The 27,164-nt window shown below is 36.6% G+C and overlaps 1 protein-coding gene across 1 annotated transcript in view; it reads left to right on the plus strand.

The window, feature by feature from the left end:
* Positions 1-27,164, plus strand: part of PLPPR1 (phospholipid phosphatase related 1) — a 339,917-nt gene that overhangs the window by 271,287 nt on the left and 41,466 nt on the right. The window contains exon 4 of the mRNA XM_031961253.1: positions 26,412-26,544. Within this exon, the coding sequence (XP_031817113.1) occupies positions 26,412-26,544 (133 nt within the window). The remainder of the gene's footprint in view (positions 1-26,411; positions 26,545-27,164) is intronic.

Here is a 27,164-nt window from a genome sequence, read left to right on the forward strand (position 1 = left end):
TTCAGTTGTCTGATTCTTTGTGACCCCATTTGGAGTTTTCTGTGCAAAGATATTGGAGAGATTTGACATTTCCTTTTCCAGCTCATTTTATAGATGAGAAACTGAGGCAAACAATGTTAAGTGATTTCCCCAGGATCACACAACTAGTAAGTGTCTGAGACCAGATCTGAATGCAGGTCTTCCTGATTCCAAGCCTGGAATTCTATTCACTCAGCCACATAGATGCTCATTTATTTCATCCTACCACTGGGTAATAAAATATAGAACATAACCACCTGATCCCACTTCAGTCGTATACTGGGTCAGTGGACAAAATTGCACATGTGTAGGAAGGTCTTAGACTTGGAGAATGGAGGATAGAGGGAAACATCCCTTATTTCTGGGTAGTTTACAACATGATAGGGATTATTTGACAAATACACAAATAATTAAAGTACAAAAAAAATTATATAGGAAAATGCTTGGTGAAGCCAGAGGTTCTGGGTGATTGAGCCTTTCAGGACCTTGGTTTTCTAATTTTTGAAACCAAAAAAAGAAATTTTTCTTATCTAATGTTATGAGGTGGGATAGAAAGCCAATTTTGGACCCAGAACACCAACTTCAAATCTCCCCTCTGACACTGGCTATGTGAGCCCTATATATATCACTTAACCTCTCAGTGAATTTCAGTGCAAGGGGAAATTTCCTTATCAGCGACTTTCCCAGCCAGCAAAAGCCTTGTCTAGTCCCCATCCCTAAAATCAAGACAATGGATTAGAATGACTCTTAAATTCTTATTTCAGTTCTTACATTCAATCATTCTCTGTGAGCTTAAGGAATAATGTTCTGGAATAAGGATGCTAGAATATAAAATTTCCCTCTATTTTACAAGTTGAGATGTTATCCAACCATGATGTCAGAACTTGAGGAAACCAACCATGACCTCAGTCATTGCTTTTCAGAAACTTGTTTTGTATTCAAATTTTGGCTATGTTGTCCAAACTTCACTGTCCTTATCTTTCACTTTCACTTCCTTATCTTTCTTTTTCATGTGATCTCAAGAATAGAAATGAGGCAGGAATTAAATCAGATTAAATTAAATTAGGGACAGATACATAGTAAAGTTGATAAAATTCTAAGCCTGGAATAAAAAAAAAAAACTGAGTTCAGATCTGGCTTCAGCTACTTATTAGCTGTGTAACAACCAGCAAGTTACTTAATTCTGTTTCCCTCAGTTTTCTCATCTGTAAAATGAGTTAGATTTTTTAAAAAATGGCAAATCATTCCAGTTATCTTCACCCCCCCCAAAAAAAAAAATCCAAACAGGGTCACAAAGAGTCACACATGGCTGAATAACAACAAAGAAATTAAAGTATTAGGCTAACAATTCAATAATATTCAGTTCAATAACCCTATGTATAGTTTAATTCAACAAGAGCTTACAGAATCACAAAATCACAGCATCTCAGAGATGGATGAGGCTTCAGCACTAATTTAGTCCCATCTACACTTGAAGAATCCCCTCTACAAAAGACCAAAAAAGTGAGCATCCAGCAACTGCTCAAAGACTTCTAATGAAGAGGAACTCTCTACCCCTTGAGGCAACCCATTTCTTTTAGAAATGGGACAGCCATGTTTCCATGGAAGTTCTTTATATCAAGACTAAACTTGCAGCTCCCATTTAATGTTTCTAATTCTATCCCTTGGGAACAAACAGAACCAATTGGTCCCAAGAGAAGTGATGGGATAGATAGAATTCTGGACTAGTTTTAAGGGAAATCTTGATTCAAATCTTGTTTATAATACCAACTAGTTGGGTGACTGTGGAAAGTCACATAATCTCTCTGAGCCTCTATCATTTTACCTTATTTGTATAATCAGGGTAATAATAACTGTAAAATTTTCCTCATAGGGTTATCGTGAGCCTTATATGGAATACTACAGCCAAAATGGTCCGATGTCAGGTATAACAATAATTACTACTACTACTATATTACTATTTTCCTACTCCTACTCTCACTAATAATATTATCACCACCACCACCACATTACTACTGCTACTAGTACCACTACCACCACCACCACCACTGCTACTATTCCTACTCCTTCTATTATTACTAAGCCTTTATTACCTCCTATGAGTACTATTCTGGAAATAGGGAAAGAACACCAGTATACATTCCCTGTCCTCTAAGAGTCTTCAGTCAAGAAGAAGAATGCAATGAATAAAAATATAACTATATTACAAAGTGTATTGTGATAAGTACGTACAAAAATATAAACAATGTATACCAGATCCAAGGAGAAAGGAACAATTTTACCTAGGAGGAGGAAGTATTGAACATCATATTTGCAGGCAGAAATGAGTGAGGTAGAGGAGGGATGACAAGTATTCCAGCTATGGATGTGGTATGAGCAAAACCATAGAAGCAAGAAAGAAAAGAGGAAATTTTCTTCTTTTTGTTCTCAGTTACCTTATACAGTTTAATTCCATAGAAAATAAGAGTAGGGTATGGAGGGAATGACTCTCTACACTGGTGCATATGTATCTGATACCCCCATGAATTTCTGTGTCATCCAGAAGCCTATAGAGAGATCCATAAAAGAAACACTTCTTCCAAGTATCTGGCTTTCATCTTAAACTTCTTTTTGTATTTTACTTCAGATATGATTATTGTCCAGTCACAGCAAGGCCATGTAGAGCAAATGGGAAGATATGATCATACCTATTTTCCTCTGCCTCTTTAAGAGCCACAACCCACGGGTTTATTCCTAGTGTAGGCTCTCAAGCTTGTCTCCAGAATGAGTAGAAGTCTTTGAACTATAGAGCAAGGGCAGTTGCAGTATGTATCCTGATTAACCCTTAAGACTGAACTGAACTGCCTTTGGCTTACTGGGCAAGCTGCCTACATTTGTCCCTGGAGTCAGAGGCAGAGAGAGTAATGAATCAATTTGTTAACGATTTATGTTCCTGAGACAATGTTACCCTTATTTTTTTTCTCAGCACCAGTACCACATGGCATGAAAAAATAGCTATTAAATCTGTTTATTGGCATTCCTAGAAAAAAGCAGAGACAATATAATGTGGAGAACAGCAGGACTTTTGATTCCCAATGGTAAAAAATAAAAATCACTATCAGTTTATTTGCATGAATATAATATATATGCACACACCTAAGTCCAAAATTTCCTAACAAAGCAAGAAAATATTCTGATAAGAAAAGGTTAGACTGAGGGAATTGTGGGAATCCTTACCCTGGGGCTCTTCTACATTGAAGTTGACACAAAACTGTCACAAGCTGAAAGTTCAATGCTGAGCACACAGCATGCTCTCAGTGAAGCTTGAATACCAATTAGCAATGGAACAATGAAGTACACAATGTATTTAGAAGTAAAGCACCTGTGTTCAAATACTACCACAGTCATTCCTTATTTATGTGACCTTGGCATTTGATATCTATGAACCCCAGTTTCTTCATTGCTAAAAAGAGGCAAGTGGTAGTTTATAGGGAGTCCTTAAAAACTTCTTTTTCTAAAACTAAGATTGTAAAATTTCAACAGAGCAAAGACTCACTCATGGCCTACTACAACCTACCTACATAGTGAAAGTTCTTTGTTCTCTCATCTTCCACACTTCATATTTTTTCTCCTTTGTATTTTCAGCCCATCAAAAGTCATTACATTTCCTGTTGTGACTAATGGTATTCCCGTAATTTGCTCTGCATTGTCTACAAATTCCACTCATTTCATAAAAAGACTTGTTAATATTATTAGTGTTTATAGTTAAAATAATCCTAGAGGAACAAGAGTTTCCTACATTTATACCAGTTAGTACCCAAGAAGAACTTACTAGCTATGTGACCTTGAGCAAATTCCTATATATTTCCAAATCTTGGTTTCTAATCTAGAAAATAGGCCTAATGATATTGATATGACCTCCTTTAAAAGATTCAAAAGATAGAAGAGATAGTGTTAAAATGAATGGTAGAGTTCATTTAGTTACTTCAGATCACATTGCTAGTAAGAATCAAAAAAAAAAAAAGTATTTGAACCCAGGTTATCCAAATCTAGCACTGTTCTCTGGAAGATAAGCTATTATTAAACTATTTTCCATTTTAATAAGACTACTTGAGAAGTAGCATATAAAGCAGGACTCAGGACTGACCTTGGAGTCATGAAAACCTGATTTCCCATACTGTATCTGATCATATGAGCTATCTTAAGTTGCTATGGATAAGTTATAAACTTAACAACTCAGTGCCCACTGATAACTCTGTATATTATTAAAGTGTTGCTAGTCTGCATCAGTGAAGGAAGTTACCATATCAGAGTAATTATATGCCCAGACAAAAAGAAAAAGGGGGGGGGAGAGAGAGAGAGAGAGAGAGGAGGGAGGAAGGAAAGGTAGGAAAGGAAGGAAAGAAAGAAGGAAGGAAGAAAAAAAGAAGGGAGGGAGGGAGGGAAAGAAGGAGAAAAGGAGTGAGGGAGGGAGGGAGGAAGGGAAGAAGGGAAGGAAAGAGAAGGGAGGAAAGAAGGAAGGGAGACCTTATAATAACCTACCCCCTTGAGATGACTATGTTGGTTTCTGGGACAAAGAAAGTCCTAATAATCAATTAACTTGATTGTAATATAGTAACACTACTCAAACGTGGTTTCCAGGATCTTGAACATGCGGCAGGTAGAGCATTGTAGTGGGTTTGAAAATCAGTCAATAAACCAGACATGGCTTCTCAGAAGAAAGAGAAGAGTATATAATGAGGAATTATAAACACTTAGTCTGAGAAATTTCTATCTCAAAGCAATCATGTGAAATCTATAAATTGAGAGTATAATTATTAACATTATATATAAAGATTAAACCTTTAAAGATAATAGACGTAGATTCCAAATGATTCTCTTATATACAATCACATTGTGTTTTTTTGACACAAGATCGTGCAGGCTGCTGCTCCAGCCACCAAACCCACAGTTGAAAAGCAGTGGGGGTAAAAGCAGAGATTTAGTTGAATTATAAACCTATTTGGGAGATGGAAAGACATAACCAGAGATAGACAGGGACAGGGGAAAAGCCATAGGGAGAAAAGAGAAATTTTCTTTCTCTTTTTGCTTTTTCAGCAAAATAAAGAAAGAAGAGAGACACAGAGAGAAATATCAATGATTTTTAGATTGAGGTCTTGAATCCATCAATGCCATTCTCTAAAATTTGCTGTTCTAACTATTGGTGGGTGGAGATAGCAGGGAAAGAATGTGTGTGTGTGTGTGTGTGTTTTTGAATTATTACTCTCTTTGTTCCAGATACTAGAAAGTAAAGATGTGTGTATATCAGTGGATAATGTTGAAATTAGGCATCTCCTAACAATTACTGATTATTGTTGATATTAAAAGTACAAACATTGTTTTAACTAATTTCTCCTTAATTCTTTCTTGATATTATATCCATTAAGCCCCACCTACTCTCACCACCACCCACCAGCCACCAACACCACCACCACCATCCAAAATAGCAAAACCACATTGTAAAGAAGGCCTTTTACTGTACTGTAGAAATTTATTCGAAATAGCTACAGGGCAGTCAAAAAGAAAGTGCTTTGTAAACCTGAAAGAGTTCTAGAAACCTGAGCTATTATTATAGCTGTTAATGTTATATTGAGCCAAATAGATCCCAGATGCCTGCCCAGAAGGAGAAGATGATAGTCTATGTGATGTGATTTTGAGGTCAATAAGAAGGCTCTGATTTCCTATTGTCAACAATAAAATCCCCCTCGCTCTCCCACCTGCTATCTAAAATTCCACTATCCAAACTCCATTCCTTTAGTTTAAACCTGTAACCCCTGTTGAATTACAAATTACCCTGGGAAAGGTAATATTTTAAAATGTTATCAATCATTTTTCATTATAGCTGAGTGGAATGGTGGGAACAGAAATGCCCTGGAAACTCTGGGTTAAACACATAATAACTGTGTGACCCTGGGCAATCTCTTAGCCCCTCAATAATCACAGATACCTCTCTTAGATTGTAAATTGCAGGACAGTCAGTGATCTGCAGTGGTGGTGGAAATTTGAACAAAAATAAATTTTTCATTTATAATTAAGTGCAAATTAAGAATCTTAACAGGTTTGTCTTGGAAGATGTGGGAAAGGAAAATAAGTATTCTCGGAGTAGAGAAGCCAGACTTGAGAAGTGTTTACTTATTTTGTATCTGCAACAATTTGAATATTAAAATGATACATCTATATATTCAATATACATTTTATTCAACACACATCTGTGACCTACCGCAACTTCCTAAATAGTGAGTACTCCGCTGGGCACTGTGGGAGATAAAAGTTTAAAAAAGACATAGTATTTGTAAATGTAGTCTATTAGTAAGGTAAAGTATCTGTGTAATTAACTAGGAACATCATGCTACAGTGACAAGTGTATTGACTTCAAAGTCAAGAACAAGGATATGAGTCCCAGTGTAGACTATAACAACCTTTGACTTCAGCTGTTATTTAAGATGAAGTAACAAATATTTATTTAGTGTTTACTATCTGCCATGTAGCCAGACTGGAATCAGGAAGATTCAACTTCCTAAATTCAAATCTGGCCTCAGGCACTTCCTAGCTGTGTGACCCTCAGTTTGCCTCAGTTTCTTAATCTGGAAGATGAGCTGGAGAAAGAAATGTCAACCTAGTCTAGTGTCTTTGCCAAGAAGATTCAAATAGGATCATGGAGAATTGGATATGACTGAAAAACTAGTGAATTGAATTTTGTTTAACAATAAACCCAGGAGATAGGCATTCTAAGTTTTATTATATCTATTTTATGGCTGGAGAAACTAAGGTGTAGAAGTTGCATGACCTGTAAAACGTTATAAAACTAGCAAAATGACTGAACAACAATATGTGGCAGATAGTATATCAAGTAATGAGGGAACAAATGCAAGCAAAAGAAAGGCAACCCCTACCCTCAAAGAGTTTACATTCTAATTTACATTCTGCACACAGAAAAGGTTGGAGGGAATGGTGGAGCAGGGAAGAGATGAAGTTTTCCAAAATGAGGACTTTTTTTGAAGTCCAAAAAGTTGAGAGCAAAGCTAGAAAAGGAATGAAAGTGAGCTTGCCTAGGCCCTTCCACAAAATAGAGACCCCTAAAGATGTTCATCAATAAGAGAAGAGAGTCATCCTTTCAGAGAATATTCCAAGGTGAGAAGACTGCATGGATATTTGGATCTACCAAGGAGATCTCTGACAGAATTTCCAGCCTAAGGTTTCATTTAACTACCATGGGGCCCTGTCACCTGATCTGTAAAATTAGGGGTTTGGGCTAGATAATCTCTAACATCTCTTCCAGCTCTAACTGTGATTTTTTTTCCAGACCTATAACTACAGGAACCTAAGTCTTTCTCATTTTCCCAGTTCCCTTTGGCTTGTATAAAACTTTTGCCTGGGATTTCCTCTCCTTTTCTCTCTTAATTCTGTTCATTTTCTGGGCTAGCCTAAATCTTCCTGTTTCCTTAGGCTTGTTACCAAAAGTGGGTATAAAAAAAAATAACCCCAATTAGGGTATCAACCTCTCATTATGAGGCTCCCAATAGATAGCAGATAAAATCAGGGAGACCCAGAATCACTGGATTAATGTTCCATAAGTTGACACTTATTCCATAAAACTAATTGTGTTGACATTAGAGAGAGAAAGAAAATTAGGTGAGACCTCTTTTACAAAGCAGTGGTATTGGGAGTAGTCTGATTATCTGAGTGATTTGGCCTATATGTCCTCATTTATTTGCCATGTATTTTATCCCACCTCTAATACATACTGTTTATATGTTCCTGTCTCACTGGTCATTCAATGTCTCACTGCTCTAAGAAACTCTGAAAACTATAAATTGCAGAGGTGCCAACCTGCATTAGTAAAAGGAGTTTTCTCATGTGAGAGTCCCCTATACCAGTAAAATCACATGTCTAGTTCCTATCTGTATGTTTAGCCACTCTAACTTTTATCTCTAATTTGTTGACTCTTAATCACAAAGAATACAAAAGGTCTGGAAAATAAAGAGTGTCATAAGATCAGTATCTTGGTTTTCCTGTATCAGTAGTTATAATGTCCTGGTATTTAATAGGACCTCAGGAATACTTAAATTCTGTCTCTGAAACTAAATTAGTGGAAATTTTCAGTATTAACCTGAGAAAATAAATTAAATGAATTTTTCCCCAAATGTTCCATTAACAATTAATTATAGCCTTTCATCTTTCCACATAAAATTTTTAGTCCTGACATCATGTCAGTAAATTATCATCTCCTCTGTGGAATACTGGGGGGGAGGGGGGAAGTTGTGAATAAAATGGGATTAACTAAGCAGAGACTGACCACCTTTTCTTTGCAAAGAAACTGCTGGCATTTGAATGTTCAATATTTGACATTTTCATGAGTTTATATTTTCCAGTTTCATATTTGACTTTAAAAAAAGTAATTCTTAATCAATGTACTGTACAATAGCACCAATTTTTATTTTATGTGCCCAGAAAGAAAAAGAACAATGTCTTTTATTAAAAAAAAAAAAAATAACAGATATCAGGAGGAAGGTAAGGAAAGGGTGATCTTTTGGTATCATCCCCTTTCTTCCTTTCTCCCCCACCCCCATCTCTCTGCTTTTTCCAGCCTTCAGTGTCATGAGTTGTTTCATACACAATTTTGATTCAAAGGCATGGTGACTTTGTAACAGAAATATAAGCATTCAGTTCACTCTTGCTTAGCTGTTACCATTTAAAATGCTAGTTACAATGGCCAGGAAAAGAAAAAAGAAAAAGGAAGATTTCTTTCTTTACCCTGCCATCTGAAGGCTATGAGAAATCATATTTTCTATATGAATAGGTATATTCATAGTCACATTATCTGATTTTTTAAAAATCTATATCTGATCAGGAAATTGAAATCAGACTAGCCATGAACCTAAGGAAGGTACTCGGAACTCAATCCAAACAGACATCTTTGCTGACCATGCTAATAGATCTTTAAACCAGATCATTCTCTTTGAGGGGAAAGAAGTATGTCTATGAAAAGTCAAAATAGAAATCAAGTAGAGCTGAAATGCAGCCAACAAGTTTATTAAAGCTTTCCACCACTAGAAATAGAATTTTTCTCAGACACTTAATAGCTGTGATATCTTGGGGAAATCATTTTACCTCTCTGGGTTTTGAACCAGATGGCTTCTATGATCCATTCCAGATCTTAATCTAAGCTGTTTAGACTTCATGTGTCTTGGGCAATTCATTAGGATTTATTTGCCAAATATTATAGCACAATAGAAAGGTACCTGATTTGGAGTCAAATAATCTAGGTTTGAATTGGGGATTTGCTAAATATATCTGTGTGATCTTGAGTTAATCACTATATCTCTGGTCCTTATCTGTAAAATGGAGAGAAGGGGGAAAGTAAGAGGGAATAGATGGACTTTCAGGTCTCTGGCAATTTTAAATACATGATGTATAATGTCTCTGTATGTATATGTGTATATAACATATTTCAAATAATATCAAATCAGATCAACAAGCAATTACATATTAGCGCCTAATATGTGCCTAAGTTCTGGGGATACAAAGAGAAGCAGAAGCAGAAGCAGAAGCAGAAGTAGAAGTAGAAGAAGGAGGAGGAGGAGAAGAGAGAAAGGGAGAGGAGGGAGAGAGAGGAGAAGGAGAAGGAGAAGGAGAAGGAGAAGGAGAAGGAGAAGGAGAAGGAGAAGGAGAAGGAGAAGGAGAAGGAGAAGGAGAAGGAGAAGGAGAAGGAGACAAAATGCAAACAAAATATATTCAGGATAAATTGGAGATGCTCTTAAAGAGCTCTTCATCTAATAGAGGGGACAAAATGCAAACAAAATATATTCAGGATAAATTGGAGATGATTTCAGGGGACAGGCAATGAGATTTAAAAGGACTGAGAAATGTAATATATATTTATTTGTTTTATAATATCTTTTGATAGTCTGACTCTAGATAAGTCACCTAGCATCATATGTCTCAGATAACCCCCTGGTGTTTAGTTATAGATATCTTGAGATGGAAACCCTCTAAGAATCAGATTCATAACTTACTTTACTGTTATTTGCCTTCTAGTCATTACACTTCCTTACCAAACTTGTAAATAATAATAATAACACTTATATGATACCTACTATGTGCTAATAGGCAGCTAGATGGTGCAGTAGATAAAAGTATTAGGCTTGAAGTCAGGACCATTCATCTTTCTGAGTTCAAATCTGGCCTCAGGCACTTATTAGCTGTGTAACCCTGGACAAATCCATTATCTTTGTTTGTCTCAGTTTCCTCATCTGTAGGATGAAGTGGAAAAGGAAATAGCAAACCACTCTAATATCACAAATAGGGTCACAGAGTCAGATGTGACTGAAATAGCTGAATAGCAATAATGCTGTGCTAGGTTAAGTACTTTATAATTACTATATCATTTGATCTTTCTGACAATCTTGGGAGGCAAGTACCATTACAGATATATTTTACAAATGAGGAAACTGAACTAAACAGAGGTTAAGTGATTTGCCAATGATTATGCATCTAGTAAATGTTCGAGGTTGGATTTGAACTCTATTCACTATACTACCTTGCTGTTAATGGTCAGCAAAAAAGCTTTCCCCCTTCTTGGGGAATTCCTTATTTGAACTGGGTTTTGTAAGCCCCAGTACCCATGGCTAACCTGTGTAGTTGCCTAAGTCAGCCTGATATAGCGGAGAGAATCATGAGCTGGGAGTAAGAATATGAACCTTGCTCCTGACACTTATCTAGCTCTATGATCCTATATAAGTCACTTAAACCTTTCTTTCTAAGGCAGCTCCCTAATATTTGATCATAGAATGGTTGATATCTGTTTTGATAGAGGGAGCCTACACATTCATATCAAAAATTTCTTTATCCCAATGCAAACATAAGTCATTTCTGCTTCCCTGAATTGTATTGAATGTATGTCTATAACCATATATACACACCATATTATGACTCCTAATGTAGTTTTCTTTTTAGCTCCCTCTTTGAAATCAGATCCAAAGCTTATCTGGTACTTCCCAGATGCTCTTATCATCCTGATTCTTCCCAGGCACTTCCACATTGGATTCAAAAGACTGAAATGCATATCATTTAAAATTGTCACCCCCCTGACAATCAAAGCTATACATGTCAACTACAGATGTAGTAGTCTCATGCAACTTTATCATGTCTTGATATCTTTGTGATTTGTTAATGCCAAGAGTTCATTGGATCTCTGTGTACACTTAATAAAGTACTGCATAGATACAAGTCATCACCAGAAAGTTTCCAAACTGACATCCTAATCTTTTTGTATTTCTTATTTTGTTCTTAGAGATTTCCAGCTTTATCACTTTGATCTCCCTGCTTGGCTTTTATAGCAATTGTTGTGTCTCTGAGAAATAGAGGGGATACCTTAAACTCTTCTCTCTAATCATCAAAGCCAGTATCTAGTTACAAAATCCTCTCATCACATTTTCACAAGAGAATCTTGATTAGGCTTAGGGAGACACTTGGCTGCTGAGTACTGAGCTTTTTCTCTCTTGGGAGTTCAATGGAAGCTGGTGAATATGTTAATGTCAGCACACTTTTCTCTTCTGTGGATCCCTAAACAGGGTTCCCTTTATTTCTTTCAATGAATTTCATCCTGTAGAGCCAGTGTTCAAAAACTAAATGCTCTTTTGTGAGTTGTTTGTACTTTCTTCCTCTTCTTTGCCTTTCCATGACTCATTTGTGTCTCCTGAATTTGCTTATGTTCAGAAGCAGAGAAAAGTGTTGAGATAAAAAGCTAGCAATTTTTGTTTCTCACATTATACCCTATAGGGTTATAAGAATGTTTAGGAGATTTACCAAGCTCTGGCTTCAAGGGTGTAATGACTATAACTCCCCAGAGCTGGACCAGAATAAAGATGTCATGTAAAATTTAACATAACTTTCTAAAGAGTGTAATGAAACCAGTTAGCCCAGGAAAAATTAGTACCTTATCTATATAGAATATTTTACATTTTTCTTTTATGGTCCCCAAAGACTTTTAAAAACAATTAATCATGCTAAGACAATGTAGGTCAATGGTTTACAGCAAGCTTCTTAAACTGTGGATTGCAACCCCATATGAGGTCATGTAACTGAACATGGGAATTGTGAAATTATGATTTATTATCAGTAAATATTTGATTTCTATACCTACGTATCTAGAGTCACATAAAAATTTCTAGGGCAAAAAGAGGTCACAAGTGGAAAAGATTTTAAGAGCCCTGGTTTACACTAGCATCAAAGCAAAACAAGAGTATGATATATGTAAAATAACTCATTGTAAATAGCATTCTGAACTTGTCAGAATTAAATTCAAATTCTGCCTTAGAAATCTGTCACGAAGAGCAAGTGTCAGACTCAGTTTCCTTAGATATAAAATGAGGATACTGATAGAACTTTCACCCCAAGATTGTTTTAAAGTTTTGATGGAATCACATATACAAAGCAGCTTTTAAAATATAAATATCAATGTGAAGTATTATTATAGTCTGATGAATAAGTTTTTGAGTAGAGTGGCATAAAGTCAGACTTTCGGCTGAAATTTGTTAATCCCTATCAGAAGATTGAATTAATTAATTTAAAAAGTATTAATGCTGACATCCCAGTTAATAATACCCTTGAAGCCACTTGGGCCACTAACTAAATTTGAAGAAAGGGTCAGCACTCTTCCATACAGTAGAATTGACTATTTGTTCACTGCAAAAGATTCATGATGTTGAGATGAATTTTATTAGGTGGTTGGACTATATATGCTATTATATTGAGAGCATGTTGATGTTCCTTTACAGAAAGAGTAGGATTTTGGAGACCATCTAAACCAACTATTTCATTTATAGATGAAGAAATGATGGCACAGAGATCTTAAGTGATTTATGCATAGTCACAAAGATGATAATTGTCAAATTTAAGAATTGAAGCAAGGTTTTCCAGACTCCAAGTACAGCAAGTCTATCCACTAAGCCAAACTTGAATATGACCAGGGAAGTAGGAGTGAGAGGGAAGGAGAAGTGAAGGAGATCTAGGAAGAGTAGAGATAGGCTTTGCCTGTCTATAGATAGCAAAAAGGAAATTGGGAAGTGACCTATGGCTCTAAAGTCATTTCTTCAATGAAAATACTTCATTGGGAGAAGAAGGCAATGCAGTTTTATTTGTAAAGATCAAACTTGACAGTACAAAGAGGAGAGAGAGTTAATTGAAGGATCACTGATTGAAATTTTCGAGGTCTTGATTTTTTTATTTATCTTAATGGAGTGTAGAAACCTACTAGATAGGACTTGTGTTTTAATTGACAGAGTCAAACAGACTAATCTACAAGTTGTGAAGATAAATGAGAGCAGTGACAATACTAATAATCTTGAAAAAAATATTGCAAAATTGGGATAGTGAAGAAATAAATAACCAATAGACATCATAAAATAATGATGGTCCAATGAACATTTATGTATGCTCTCACAAATATGATAACATACTATCTCTAAATACTGTAATGCCATGAGCTGGCCCCGCTGCCCTAAATCTAGGTACTTTCATTAACTTCCAGATTTTGTGTATCACAATCCTCTCTAACTATGATTCAAAAACTAATATTAGTATGTTTCACCTTTACTAATCAGAATAAGACAAACAATTCACAACAATGGGATTTTTTATTTAATGAAGAAAATAATATGACAATATCTACACATACCTCACTTCCAGAAATTATGAACTCATTTTTTTATAAATGAATAAATACTCAGCAGGAAAAACATAACTTTATAAAAATCATGTTCAGGATATCTACATGTGAGAAATGTTTATATCTAGGGAACAGGTGGCCAGCATATAGATGTGGAAAGGCAACTAATACTTATAATAATACAAAGATGCCAAGCTCATTTTCTAATATAATTGTATTGCTCTGTGCCAGATGCTCACTTCTCCAGGAAATGCTCTTCACCAAACTGAAATATATATGTACCGATCCTGGCCAAATATGGGCTTCTATTCCCCACTGCTCCCTTCAGGCTCCAGTCTCATTGGTTAGCAAAGCCTGCTATGTTAATAATCATTTATAAAGAGAAGATGCTGTCATCATATCTTTCACCAAACTCTTTTAGTTGCCTATATATACTGTTTTCTTGCAGAGGACAAATCATCTCACTCTATGACCCAGATCTACCCATTTCTTTCTGTGTTTCAGCCATAGTTCTCAGCTGTGATGGCATTTTAAGGGTTACTTGCAATTCAATTCTCCATCCTCTAGAATTTCTAGGGTTAGTAACTATCTCCCCAGACAATGATAACTCTCATCAGTTAGTGTTCACATGACTACTAAATTCTATTTATTCTTCTCAACTAAGCTTCCCCAAAACAGAGTATCTCAGTCAGTGTCTATGACTCTTTTGTTTTTTTCACTTGTACTGCACCAGAAGATATAGAAGCCAAATCTGATATCAAGCAGATATGCCCTTTGAACTCCTCTTAGAACTCTTAAAAAAGCAAACTGTTTCTCTTCTTCCAAAGTACTTTTTAATCACCTTGTCCTCCACTATCTCCCTTCTATTTCTTAGTTCAACTGTCATCTAACTTATGCAAACTCAATTTCATTTTTAAGTTTGCTCATACCCCCTAACTCAAGTAAATCTACCCAGAGCTCTTCTTCCTCAACCAGAAAAGTTCTTGAGAGATCCTATGATGTAGATGTTGTTTGTTTATGTCTCATTCCATCAACCCCTATGTTCTATGAAAATAGCAAACTCTTTTCTGGCTAGAAAATTCTGTAACACCAATGTCCATTATCCCCCACATCACAGTCTAATTCATTCTCTCTTTCACTCTCTGACTCTCTCTCTCTCTCTCTCTCTCTCTCTCTCTGTTCTCTCTCTTTTTGTCTCTCTCTGTGTGTCTCTCTCTATTCTCTCTTTTTGTCTCTGTCTACTTCTCTTTCTGTCTCTCTGTTTTCTCTCTCTCTCTCTCACCTCTTCTACAGTACATTTATAAGTCCATCTACTGCATTGTATATGGCATGCCTTACTATGTGATAATTCATATACTTATTATTCTAAGCATTTTCCCAATGCAACTTTTATATTTTGTGCGCTAAGAGCAATCTACTAAAAAATGCTTTGCTATTTATATTGCATTCTCTTCTCTACTACCATTCACTCATTCAACAAATCTTTATTAAGGAAGAATCTATATATATATATACAAAATGCTTTACTAGATACTAGAGAAAATGCATAGTTCTAAGATACAATCCCTTTCCTCAAGATGTGTTTACAGTCTAACATAAAATATGTATACAGATAGCTGCAACATAGTAGATTTTAAGTGCTTAAGGATGTTGATGATAATATGATTTGAGGGCTCAATGGGGAAAGAGGGAGTTCTTCCACATGGGAAAAACAGGGAAGACTTCATGGAGGAAGCAACAACATTAAGCCTGATTTTGAAGGGGTTGTGAAATTTCAACAGATAAAGATGGAGACAATAAGGAAGACAATATTGCATCCAGCTTGAATGGGAAGTAAATCATCAGGGAACAATGAGGAGCCTAGTTGATTGTAATAACAGAGTGTATATAAGGGTTCTGTGAGAAGAAGCTGAAAAGATAAATACCCTGTGAAATGATACACAGGATTTCTCTGTACCTGGACAAGCTGCTTCATGCTACCTTACATCACAGCTTTTTGCCATTCTGCTGTCTATATCCTGGAAGTTAGCATGCTTCTCAGTGATGTGAGAGGTGTACCACAAATTGGATCTTTGGTTGCTCTTGTCACTTAAACAGTACAGAGGGTCAATGGACTAACTAATTTGGGATAGCAGCCGTCACAGATAGGAGATAGGAAAAGAGAAAATGGGATTCATTTTCCAGTTCATTCGTTTGCCAAATCCACTGTGCGGATTCAGCATTTTTTTTTACCCAAGGCTAATTCCATTTACTATGAGTTATACTATGTCTGGCAGCAAAACAGCCAGACAGGGCAGAGTGTATGGGGCAGCCAGGGCCAGGCATATGGAAAAATCACACGTGTCCAACAACTCACTGAGCTCTGTGATGGGTGTGGACTGTGTGAGCATGGCAGGAGCACAGATGGAGGGATCCAGCCCCTGCCAAAACCAATCAGAAATCTGGAACACTGAGCAAAGGCTGCACATGGTGTGAATTGGAAGCCAGGCAGCAGGAGAGGCACACTCTATCATCCCATTTAATTCTTTGCTTCAAGCAGCATCAAGTCCTGTGTAGACATCGTGTGATTGCAGGGTCTTGCACACAAAACACAAGTCCTCTTACTTTTCAAAGACAATTTTTGTTCAGAGCCACGGACAGCAGCAGGGAGCAAGCTGTGAGCTTTCCATGCCATTGGCCAAGGTCCCTCATGCTGTAGAACCATGCATCTGGACCTGACTAATACCAAAAGGGGCTCAGCAGCCACAGCTTATAGGGGGCTTATTGGGGGATGATTTAGTATCTCCAAGGGGCCAAAAACAAAGGACAGATCTGTGCATTTTAGAGGTTTCCCCTTCCAGACTCCAAAAGAGCCAGAAGCAAAGAAGTTATCAAATAAACCTCAATAAGAAAATAAGCTGTAATGGGACACAAGAGTGAAGACAAAATGAACAACTGAGGGCCAAACCAAGCAAACATCAGCAAAACCAGAAACAACAAGGCAAAGGAAGGGTTCAAACAATGCAAAAGACTGCTGTGTGTATATGTAAAAATACATGCAAGTATGCACATGTATGTCTATGTTCTGTGAACAGGAACATTTGTAGGTATTTTTAATTGGGGGACAGGCTAAGTCCACGTCATCTTGATGGGTTTCTGTGGGAGATGTCCACTCATTTCCACATTTTCCTGAACTTAGAAGGCAGGTGTGCCAGACAATGTCTAGTTTCAAAATATAGAGGGAAATTCACTTTCAGGCAGCTTACTCCTTCGGAGTGGGAAGCCTGAACTGTTTTAAAATAGAAGTGTTTGCCACATTACCATAGAAACAGAAAACTATAAAACTAGCTACACTTAAATGCCAGCTGCTGGGTGTATAGTTAGCTGTGTGTAGTGCTGAGTACATCCATATGATTGTGGAAAACATTGTTTTAGGTGCTCATCTGTCTTGAGTGGTTTTACAGTGATAGTGGTCTGTTACAAAAGAAAGAGCCTTAGATTTGAATTAGAAGTCATAGATTCAAATCCTAGATCCTTATACAACTTATTTCCCCTCTCTGAGCCTCAATTCCTCAACTTCTTCTGTATGTGTGTGTGTGTCTCTTCTTTCTCTGTGTCTCTCTCTGTATCTCTCCTCTCTCTGTCTCTCTATGTCTCTGTCTCTCTCTTTCATCTGTTTCTATCTCCCTCTGTTTCTCTTTGTGTCTTTCTCTGTCTCTTTGTCTCTCTGAGTCTCTCTGTCTCTCTCCTCTCCTCTCTCCCTCTCCCTCTCTGTCTCTTTCTGTCTCTCTCTGTCTCTTTTGTATCTTTTTCTCTGTGTGTGTCTCTTTCTCTCTGTGTCTCTGTCTCTATCTCTCTGTGTCCCTCTCCCCTCTCTGTCTTTCCTCTTTCTCTGTCTCTCCTCTCTCTTTCTCTTTTTTTTCTCTCTCTCTCCTCTCTCTGCCTCTCTTTCTCCCTCTTCTTGCTCTCCCTTTCCTTCTCTTTCTGTTTCTCTCTCCCTCTCCTCTTTCTCTTTTCCTTTCTTCCTCCTTCCTTTCCTTCCTCCTGAAAAATATTATATATTTACATATTTACAGTTACTGAATTTCAAAGAAGGAACAGATCATCTAGTGTCATAAGAGTAAAGTTTATTAACCATTTTTTTTTGTTTAGTGATCCCCTTTGGCAGTCTGGGAAAGCCTATGGATTTCTAAGAATATATGTTTACATACATTTATATATGTTTAGATAGATAGATCAGTTTATATATGAAGTTTTCAAGATATCTTTGAGTAGCCTCCAGTCAAACTACCCAAATGAGAGAGCAGTTTTTTTCTCCTGGTTTCATCTTTTTATAATAAAAATGTAGACCCTCAGAACCAGAGCCTCATTTTTTTTCTACTATCAACAAATAGAAGCAGACACTCCTTCCTACCCCATGCCCTGCCTTGCAAGTCTCTCTGCTCAGAGCAGAAGGTCAGGACATATGTCTCATGTGTCATTTCCAAAGGAGTTAAGCCCAAGGGAGACACCACAAAAGGTCATTGAAGAAGTAGTCTTAGACGCTGGAGATCTCAGAGCACCAAGTACCATACACATATCCTCCCATACATTCAGCCATTGCTATTATTTATCAAAAACTGTCTCAATAAGCTGTAAAGAAAATTCAGTCAGATTCTGAACAAAGCAGTTTGTCATGATGGTGGATATAGGACCAGGCTACCTAGCTGTCTGAAACAGGACAAGACGACAGGAATATGGTTCCCCAGAACTTCCTGCATGAATATTTGCTTTTTGCCCCATTCTAACCTCTGCTATGGTAACTGTTCCTTTGACCTCAGTTGCTCAGTAGGTGTATGCAGTTGAATCATTGATCATTTCTTTCCAGGGCACTTGTACTCTAGAACCCCAGGCTCTATCCTACTTCCACAGCCTCTTTGTGTTCAGATATGATAAGTTCAAAGTGATGACATAAGTATTCTAAAAATGAGCAATTCTAATTTTAAAATGAAAACAGGCCTTGAGTAGTTAGTTGTTGTTTCTCCTTCCTTCTAGAAGAGGACAAGGACATCAGGAAGGTGACACCATGACCTGCAAGTAAATTGGATTTAAGTTAGAGAGGACTGGGCAAGGTCACTTCTCTCACTTTTCCCTTCAGAGCCATCAGGGTCCAATGGACACATGCACATCAGGATGACTGGAGATCGCCTGGATGAAATGGGAAACCTCAGCCTTTTTAAGCTAAGATCTTCAACAGGTTTCAGTTTGACTGAGGCAGCACCCATTCAGCTTAAGGCTGGGTAGCAACTAAGGCAAAGAATCTCCTCTTTCACTAAGTACAAAAAAAATAAATAAATAATGAATGAATGAATGAATGAATCTGGGAGGGAAAGACCATCTGGCCAAAGCAGAAATGACTGCTATTTACATTCAATCTGAGAAAATCTGGACCCAAAAAATGACCAAAAGGTGTTTAGCCTGGATCTATTGGTGGCCAATTAGAATCAGATTAGTTTTGGTTTAAGGCAAGGTTAAGAAAAAAATCTAGCCAGTAAACGCTAAGATATCATGGGAAGGTTCAGAGATGTGTGAAAAAAAGCTTTTAAGGGAGGATATTCTATGTGGACAGAGAGAGAAAAGAAGGAAAGATGGAAAGGAAGGAGAGAGGGAGGGAAAAAGAGAAGGAAGGAGGAAAAGAGGAAGAAAAAGGGGAAGGGAAGAAAAAGTCTTCCAACTGACTAATTCCAGTTTATGGGCAAACTTTACTCACAGAAGTTGTTTGTCCTTCATTCTCAAAGAGGACTATGACTTTGATACATTGCTCATATTATAAACTAAAAGATACATGAAAAAGCAAGTAGATAGAGAGAAGGTAGTAATGACCAGAGAAGGAAGAAAGACTAAAAGAGACTTACAGAAAATAAGAAAAAAATCAGTGAAGATGTACGTATAATAATGGCTAACATTTATGTGGTATCTACTATGTACCAGGCACTGTGCTAAGCAATTTATAAATAATAACTCATTTGATCCTTCCCATAACCTTGGGAGGTAAGTATTATTGTTATCTCCATTTTAAAGCTGAGGAAGCTGAGAGGTTAAGTAACTTGGCTAAGGTCACACAGCAAGTAAGTATATATGGTTGGATTTTGAGTGGAACAATAATCACTAACACAAAATAATTCAAATAGGCATTTCTCAAAGCTAGAACAGAAAACAGTTTATTCAATTCCTGCAGAAAAGGGGCGTCTCCTTCACCAGGGTATCCTAGTGAAGGGAGGCAAAGGACAGGCAACAGAGAATAGTTTTTATATTCTAAAACATTATTTTTATCCCATCTTGGGCCCCAGCTGTCCCTGATTTAGTATCAAAATCACAATCTGCCACAAGAATTCACCCTCAGGGTACAAGAACATGGGGGTTATAGATTACAAAGTAGTTTTTGTGGGGATTAAGCAAGGGTACAAGTAAGGAGGGGGGTTTTCCTGGAACTGTAGCCCCAAACCTGTGGCAAAGGTCAGTTTTCTGAGAATTCTTCATGACCTCTGCATCCCATTTAATCCTCTTTTTTGACCATTGGAGGTCTTCTCACACCAATCCCAATACAATTTTTAAACTTCTATATTGATCTTCTATCTTTCATATTCTTCTATTTTCTATATCTAACTTCTATATCTATCTTCAGGACTTCACCTATCTTCCTGACATGTAGAATCAGGGAATTTACTCCTGATTCCCCATTAATTGGATGTTATAGAAGTTACAAGACATGAATCTCTACCTTTCATTACACAGTCAGTCCCTGCTCAAGGAGTTTACATTCTTTGGAGAGAAAATAAACTCTACCCTTGATTATTCCTTGAGGTCCTTGTGAATTTCAGTTTTCTAATTTAAGTTTAATTTCTACAATTTAATTTTCATAACTGTGAAAAAATAAATGCCCAAGTATTCCTCACAATCCCACCTTTTCCTTTTTAATAATTTGGTTTCCACATCCTTTTGTAACCCCTCATATTTGGCTAATAATTTTTTTTTTACATTCCACTTCATAAAAGTCTATTAACCCTTGCACAGATCTCCATATACAGATTGGATAATTAATCCCTGAATTCTCTGCTAATTCTTCTGATAGGGCTGTACTAGAAGTGAAACTACTTCCAATTGTAACACACACATGTTCTTCCTCTTCCTGCCAATAATCTTTCTAAAGTCATTCCGTTCTCCCACGCCATTCTGTTAATGGCATCTAACTATTCTGCTATTCCGCTTACTGCTTCTCTGGAGTAACTTATCTAGTAATATTTACTCACCAGAGTAGGAAAGACCCAAATCCACAAATAAATTTCTACCCTTGAATTCATCAGTTACTCTCCTTGATTTAATTCTTCCTGATTCAATCTTTCTTATTTCTTCAAATACCAAAATAAAAGTAATAGCCAGTTGGATCAGTGCACAGGTGCCCACTCAGTTCCCAGGAAAAGTACATTTGAGTTGCCTCCACCCAAGGTTTGCTTGGGGTATGTTCATCTAAGAAACTGCCAGAGCTATCGTCATTTACATGGCAAACTCGGGTAAATGCCATTAGAGTCCCTAGATATTGGAATCTTTTACCTTGCCATGAGAGCAAGCTAATTGATCTTCAGAGACAAGAGACCAGTATAAAGCATTGCAATTCTTCATAAGTATGTTATTTTTGGAACAGGAGGAATTCATTCTCATGTTTTTTTCATATCCAAAGGGAATGGTACTATCTGGACATGGAGCAACCTGAAGCACAGACACAGAAATTGTTTTTTGTTCAGGCTCCTTTACAGAGTACTTTGCCAATTCTACCCAGGCTTGGTGTCTTGACTTAAGTCCTTAACTTGATTCCATATCTTTCTAAGAGATCTACACCTATTACATATATAACCAACTTACTCTTTGATCTGCATTTTCTAAATGTCTAGCCTTTGTAGCAAACCACACATTATTCCAAATTGGACAGATAGTTTTTATGGAACTTTCTCTTTCTCTATTAGGTCACAATTGTACTTAGTTGTCAAAGTTAATCAAACCTCTAAAATTCTATAATTTGACAAGCATAAACCTGAATTGTTCTCAGTAATATCACCCAAATCTTAATCTGATGTCCCCATCTTAAGCTCCAAATACTATTGCAGCAAGGGAATAGCATTAACCTCCCTCCTTCACAGGATTGATGGACTTTTTACAGGAAACCCACTCAGACACTGGGTATTTTGGGGTTCATTCACTAACCAGTTCTAGTTTCTTCCCAAACAAACAGGGCCCGAAGTATTTTAGGATATGGGGTGATGATCTCATCTTCTGAAACTACTTCCTGATGAGAATGGGTGTTGAGCTGGGCCATCCTACAGGGTCCCATTTGAAGGGGCTTGAGCTAATTGAAGATCCAGTCGGTTGAGTCAGACCCCTGAAGCTGATCAATGCAGCTGTCTAGTGTTGGTCATTTGAAGCCTCGAGGAAAACAAACCTAAGAGAACTGGAGAGAGAGCAAGTACAAAGAGCAAAATTTTGTGTGCTTATATATTCTCTGAAGATTCTGTAAATAGTTAAACATTATCTCTTTTAATAGAGACTACATTGTACCCCAAAAGCAATTTTCAGAAAATACCTCAGAATAACAGAGGTATTCACAAAATCCTCACAGGTCTCATAACCCAACTTATTACATGAGACATATGTGTAAAGCCTCTGTCAGTGTGTGTGTGTGTGTGTGTGTGTGTGTGTGTATTTTAGACAGTTATCTCTATAACTCTGAATAAGTTTCAGGAGAAGGAAGTTCAATGGCACTTTCAGGAGTCACTTGGGCTCCTAGTCTGAGACCAATGAAAATAGATTTCCCAAGAGTCTTTGTAGCCTATTGTAGGCCTAAGAAGTTTCACTGGCTTGGTTCTGGGATTAGAAGCTGACCTGAAAGTATTAAAAACCACTCAGATTTCTATAAATTTTCCCAATGATGTAACAAAACATTCCATAAGTTATATCCCTCTAAGAAAACTTGAGTACACTAACATCCTCCTCTCTAAATCATGCAAAAGATATTTCAGCTTCAGTGTCAATAATCAATAAAATAACAGATCTCACAGACAGTTGTATCAATTATTTTTACATTTACATAAGGTTCTTAAAGGATCTTATTCCATACAGACACATCTAGCATCAGATAGATGACCAGGCCAAATACTCATTTACTTAATTATAAGATATAATGACTACATATTTTCAGATTGAAAATAGCAAAATATTACATACTTGATCTGTGCTAATGGCTTCTACTTACCACTTATTCTGATTATAGAAATTTGTTATAAGAGGAAAAAGTAGGGGCATGATTATAATAGCATCAAAATGATCCTTCAGGGCCTCAGTCTGAGTACACAGTTTGACAACTAATCATGTAGTAACAATCCCACTTCAGCCAATTCAATTCTCAAATGGTGGGTTATTAAGTTAATATTTCAACAGTTAATCATTCCTAAATTTAAAACTCAAAACAATAACAGTTATAATCCTAAGAGATTTCATCTCAATAGTAAGTTTCACTAATCAGATTTTAAATCCTAAACTATTTATCCCATGTACCTGTAGAGCAAGAATGCTATAGATCATTTTCATTAAACAATGAGATCATGATGCATTTAATAAATATTGGATAATTTGCTGAATGAGTTTTGAAATAATCACTTTCACAGGATTTGCAGTTAACCGGAAGTAGCACAAACTTCTCTTACAAGTTCCTTGCATTGCTAAGCCATTGAACCATTGATATAGTATCACAAATGACTTTGCCTTAAAAAATTACAGACTTGAAAAATAAAAACAAACATTCAATCATTAACACCATGTAAATATAAGCTATTCCTTTAAACAATAAAAACAATTAATGTTAAAGCAATTCATTTAATCAGCAAGGAGGGTGGCAGAAGTTGGGGTGGGTGAGCTCCCGAGAGTGAATTTGTTTTCTCACTTTTCTCACTTTCACCCAGTAAGGGAAGAATGGACTAAGCCTTCACCTTCCCAAGCCAACAGATCTTTCCCTTTCCCCTTTCCTTTCCCCCTTCCTTTCCCCTATGCCACATGGTGTCTCTCCTAACTCCACTATGGTTTCTGATCCCACTTGTTGTTAGAGTACTAAGACCCTTTCAGGATTTAGCCTGCCAGCCAAGGAATGTTTCCTTTCTCCTGGCAAATGATAAGTTCCACTAAGGAATCTGCTGCCTCCTTCTGTCAAAACCCCTTTCTGTGCATTCTCACTCTATTTCATATTTACCATTCTTGGTGTTTATTCTATCCCTCTATTTTTGGGTCCTGAAACCACATTTTTTGGTGCCAGCCAAAACATCCTATTCCTCTCTGCAACAAACTATCACATCAATAATCCCTAACAATTTTAGTTTTCAATATTATGATAATAATCCCAAATAACTTAATTAGCAATTTCACAATTTTCATAAGTGATAGCCAAATAGACATAACATAGCTTATCACAAAAGTGGATAGGAATCTAATGTAATTTACAGTTGTTTCCAATTTTAATGTGCACACCAATTGAGAAAAAAATTATTTTGAAAATTAATACTTTAGCATATGAGATTCTCACTGGATATTCCATTCAAACTATCAATTGCTTTTGCAAGTCAATCTTTCTTGTCCCTTGTTTTTAAAACCACCTTTAAAACAAAATCTAAATAACTTTGGGTCAAATTTTACAAAACTTAAACATATGTCCAGCATAGCTGACTAAATTTTAAAGCATAGCTCATAATTTTTACAAATTAGGCAATATACAATTTAGAAAATAACATATTTCATTTATTTAGAAGATATAAACATGTGATCTCTTTAGATAAGTTACCAGAAAACTTTGTTTTAATAACCAATTTTTTAACTTAAAATCAAATCAAATACAAATTTAAATTTCTAGTAGCAATACTAAAATATTAATGCACATATATTTCTAAAATCTTATTCCCAAATGCATCAATTGAAAATAATTTAAATTGATCCACATAGTAATTTAGGTCACATTTTTAGGAGAAAACTCCTCTTCACCTTCAAAATCTCCATTCTTCTAAACTGCTCAAAATCTCTGATATGGCAGTAAACTATTTGAGACTTGAGATGGAGACACAGGCTCATGGGAGCAAACTGGTAATGTCTCTTGTCCCCTGTCCCCTAAATTTTGCACTCTTCCCTATGAACTGCTCTACCGGGAAGGGGGGAAGATTTTAAAGAATAAAACAGATTTCCCTAAATTTCCCCAGGCCATATGGAGATCTTTGTACAGAATACAGAGTCCCCTGAAAAGTTGAACTCTGGGAGTTGGGGAATATAGGGCCTCATCTAGAGAGAAACTGGGGCTGACACCAGAACATGGGGTTTTGGGGGACCCTACCATTCTTTGGAGAGGCTGAACTGGACATAAGTCCACACACAGCAGCCCTGGTCATCCCCAGTCTCCTTTAGAGAAAAAAGCTTGTAAGCTTAAGAAAAATTCAGGTTACTTCACATCAAGATGCATAAAACAAGTGCTTTTAAATCCCCAAATGGCCATTTCTTTTACTTTGTAATTCAGCTGATTGAGAAAAACATTGAAGGCAAAACACAGACTCACACCCACACACTGCTTTTAAATTCCTTTAGTGCTGCATAGGAGCTTTCTTCCAGATTGAAAGGCATTTACATATGAATTTAACTTTTGACATACCCAATCCTCTGAGGATCCATACTTGGGCTAAATAGTGCCCCTCCTAGCAACAGTTTTGGGTTTTTTTAGCTTCACACTCTGATTTATTACTGAATCCCAATTATGGAGAGGTCATCCCCTTCCCTCAGTCACCCAGAAGAGCTTACTAGGCTCCTTTCATTGGATCATTATCTCTAATGATCCCAGGGCCCCTGTTCAGTTCTGCTTACTAGGTACTGCCCCTTTCAGGGTCCCCTTTCAGCTTTTACCAGGGGACTATAGACATATACCTTGTGTGACTGTTCCTCTCACCACTGGCTTTTCCTCTTTTTAGTATGTCGGAGATTCTTTCAGTTTCTGCTCTGATGAATCTGTCTCTTCAAACTCCTACTTCCTATTTTCCTTGTCAAATCCAAAGACTACTGGGGATGCTCCCCCAACAGGTGCCTGCCTTTGGGAGTGATGAGAGTCTCCAGTGAAAAAGCACAAATCCTGGATAAGTTCCCAGAAAACTGTGTGGGACAGAGACCACTAACCCAAAATAATTCAAACAGACATTTCTCAGAACCAGATCAGAAATCAAAGTAGACAGTGTTTAATGCCTTGTGCAGGGTCACACAGCTAGTAAATATCTGAGGTCATGTTTAAACTCAGGTGGGTTCCTGACGCTAGGCTCAGCCCTCTACACTACTGCTTAGCTGCCCTGATGCCTATGGATCCCTTTTCAAAATAATGTCTTAAAATGTATAAAATACATGGGAATCACACAGGAACCCAATCACATTGAAATCATTTTCAAAATATTTTAACGTAAGTGCAAGAACCCCCTTGTTAAGAACCCTGTTTTTGAGTATTAATAGTCACTTGATTTTATCCAAGAACTTTTTCCTTAAGTTTTCTTGAACAGCTCAAAGCAATCTGTTGCCAAGGATTCTGTCTTTCTCACTTGATAAAACAGCCTGAGATTCTTCAAAGAGTTTGTTATCTTCTTACTATGCTATTCTGTGCCTTGAAGTCTCTCAAACTTTTCTTTTCCAGATTTTTATTGGGGAGCTCTCCATGTATTTCATAAAGTCTACCAGAGAAACCTTGATTGCTCAGGAGAAAATGATTTTGACTGGAGAGTGCTGTTACCTGAGTCCACTGCTCCGAAGGATCATCCGGTTTATAGGTAAGTTTCAAAAATACACAGTTAATTCTTTACTGCAAAGGAAATTCAAAAAAATACAATAAAACCAAGATATAAAATTTATAATTTCATGTAAAAATAACTCTTGAAATTTTTGAGAATATACAAAAATTATATCAGTTTATCATGTAGAGCAGGTTCAACCTATTTCCCCAAATATGTTGATTTTCTTTAGACTCTAGAAGTGAAACTGTATCTTCCACATTCTTTTCTGAATTATTGCAACCTTGATTTCTTCTGTATTATATCTGTCATTGAAGAGTGTCTGGATCATTATTTATGAGACAAAGAGTCAGGAGTCCTGGAATTGTTGAACTCAGTTTTTTTTTCCTATATATAAAAAATTTTGAAATTCTTCAAATCAGAAGGATTCAATCAATCAACAAGTATTTATTAAATTTATTAAATTCTTTTAATTATTATCTAGTAAATCTTATTTATCTATATTATCTTTATAATATAATTAGATAAATATTATCTATATTGTCTATTAAATACTTAATAAATAATACCAAACACTAGGGATACAAGTAAAAAAACTTTAAAAATCTTTATCTAAACAATGATTTATGTTTTAATGAGGGGACAAAAGTATATGCAAT

This window comes from Sarcophilus harrisii, chromosome 1 (assembly GCF_902635505.1).
Source record: "Sarcophilus harrisii chromosome 1, mSarHar1.11, whole genome shotgun sequence".
NCBI lineage: Eukaryota > Metazoa > Chordata > Mammalia > Dasyuromorphia > Dasyuridae > Sarcophilus > Sarcophilus harrisii.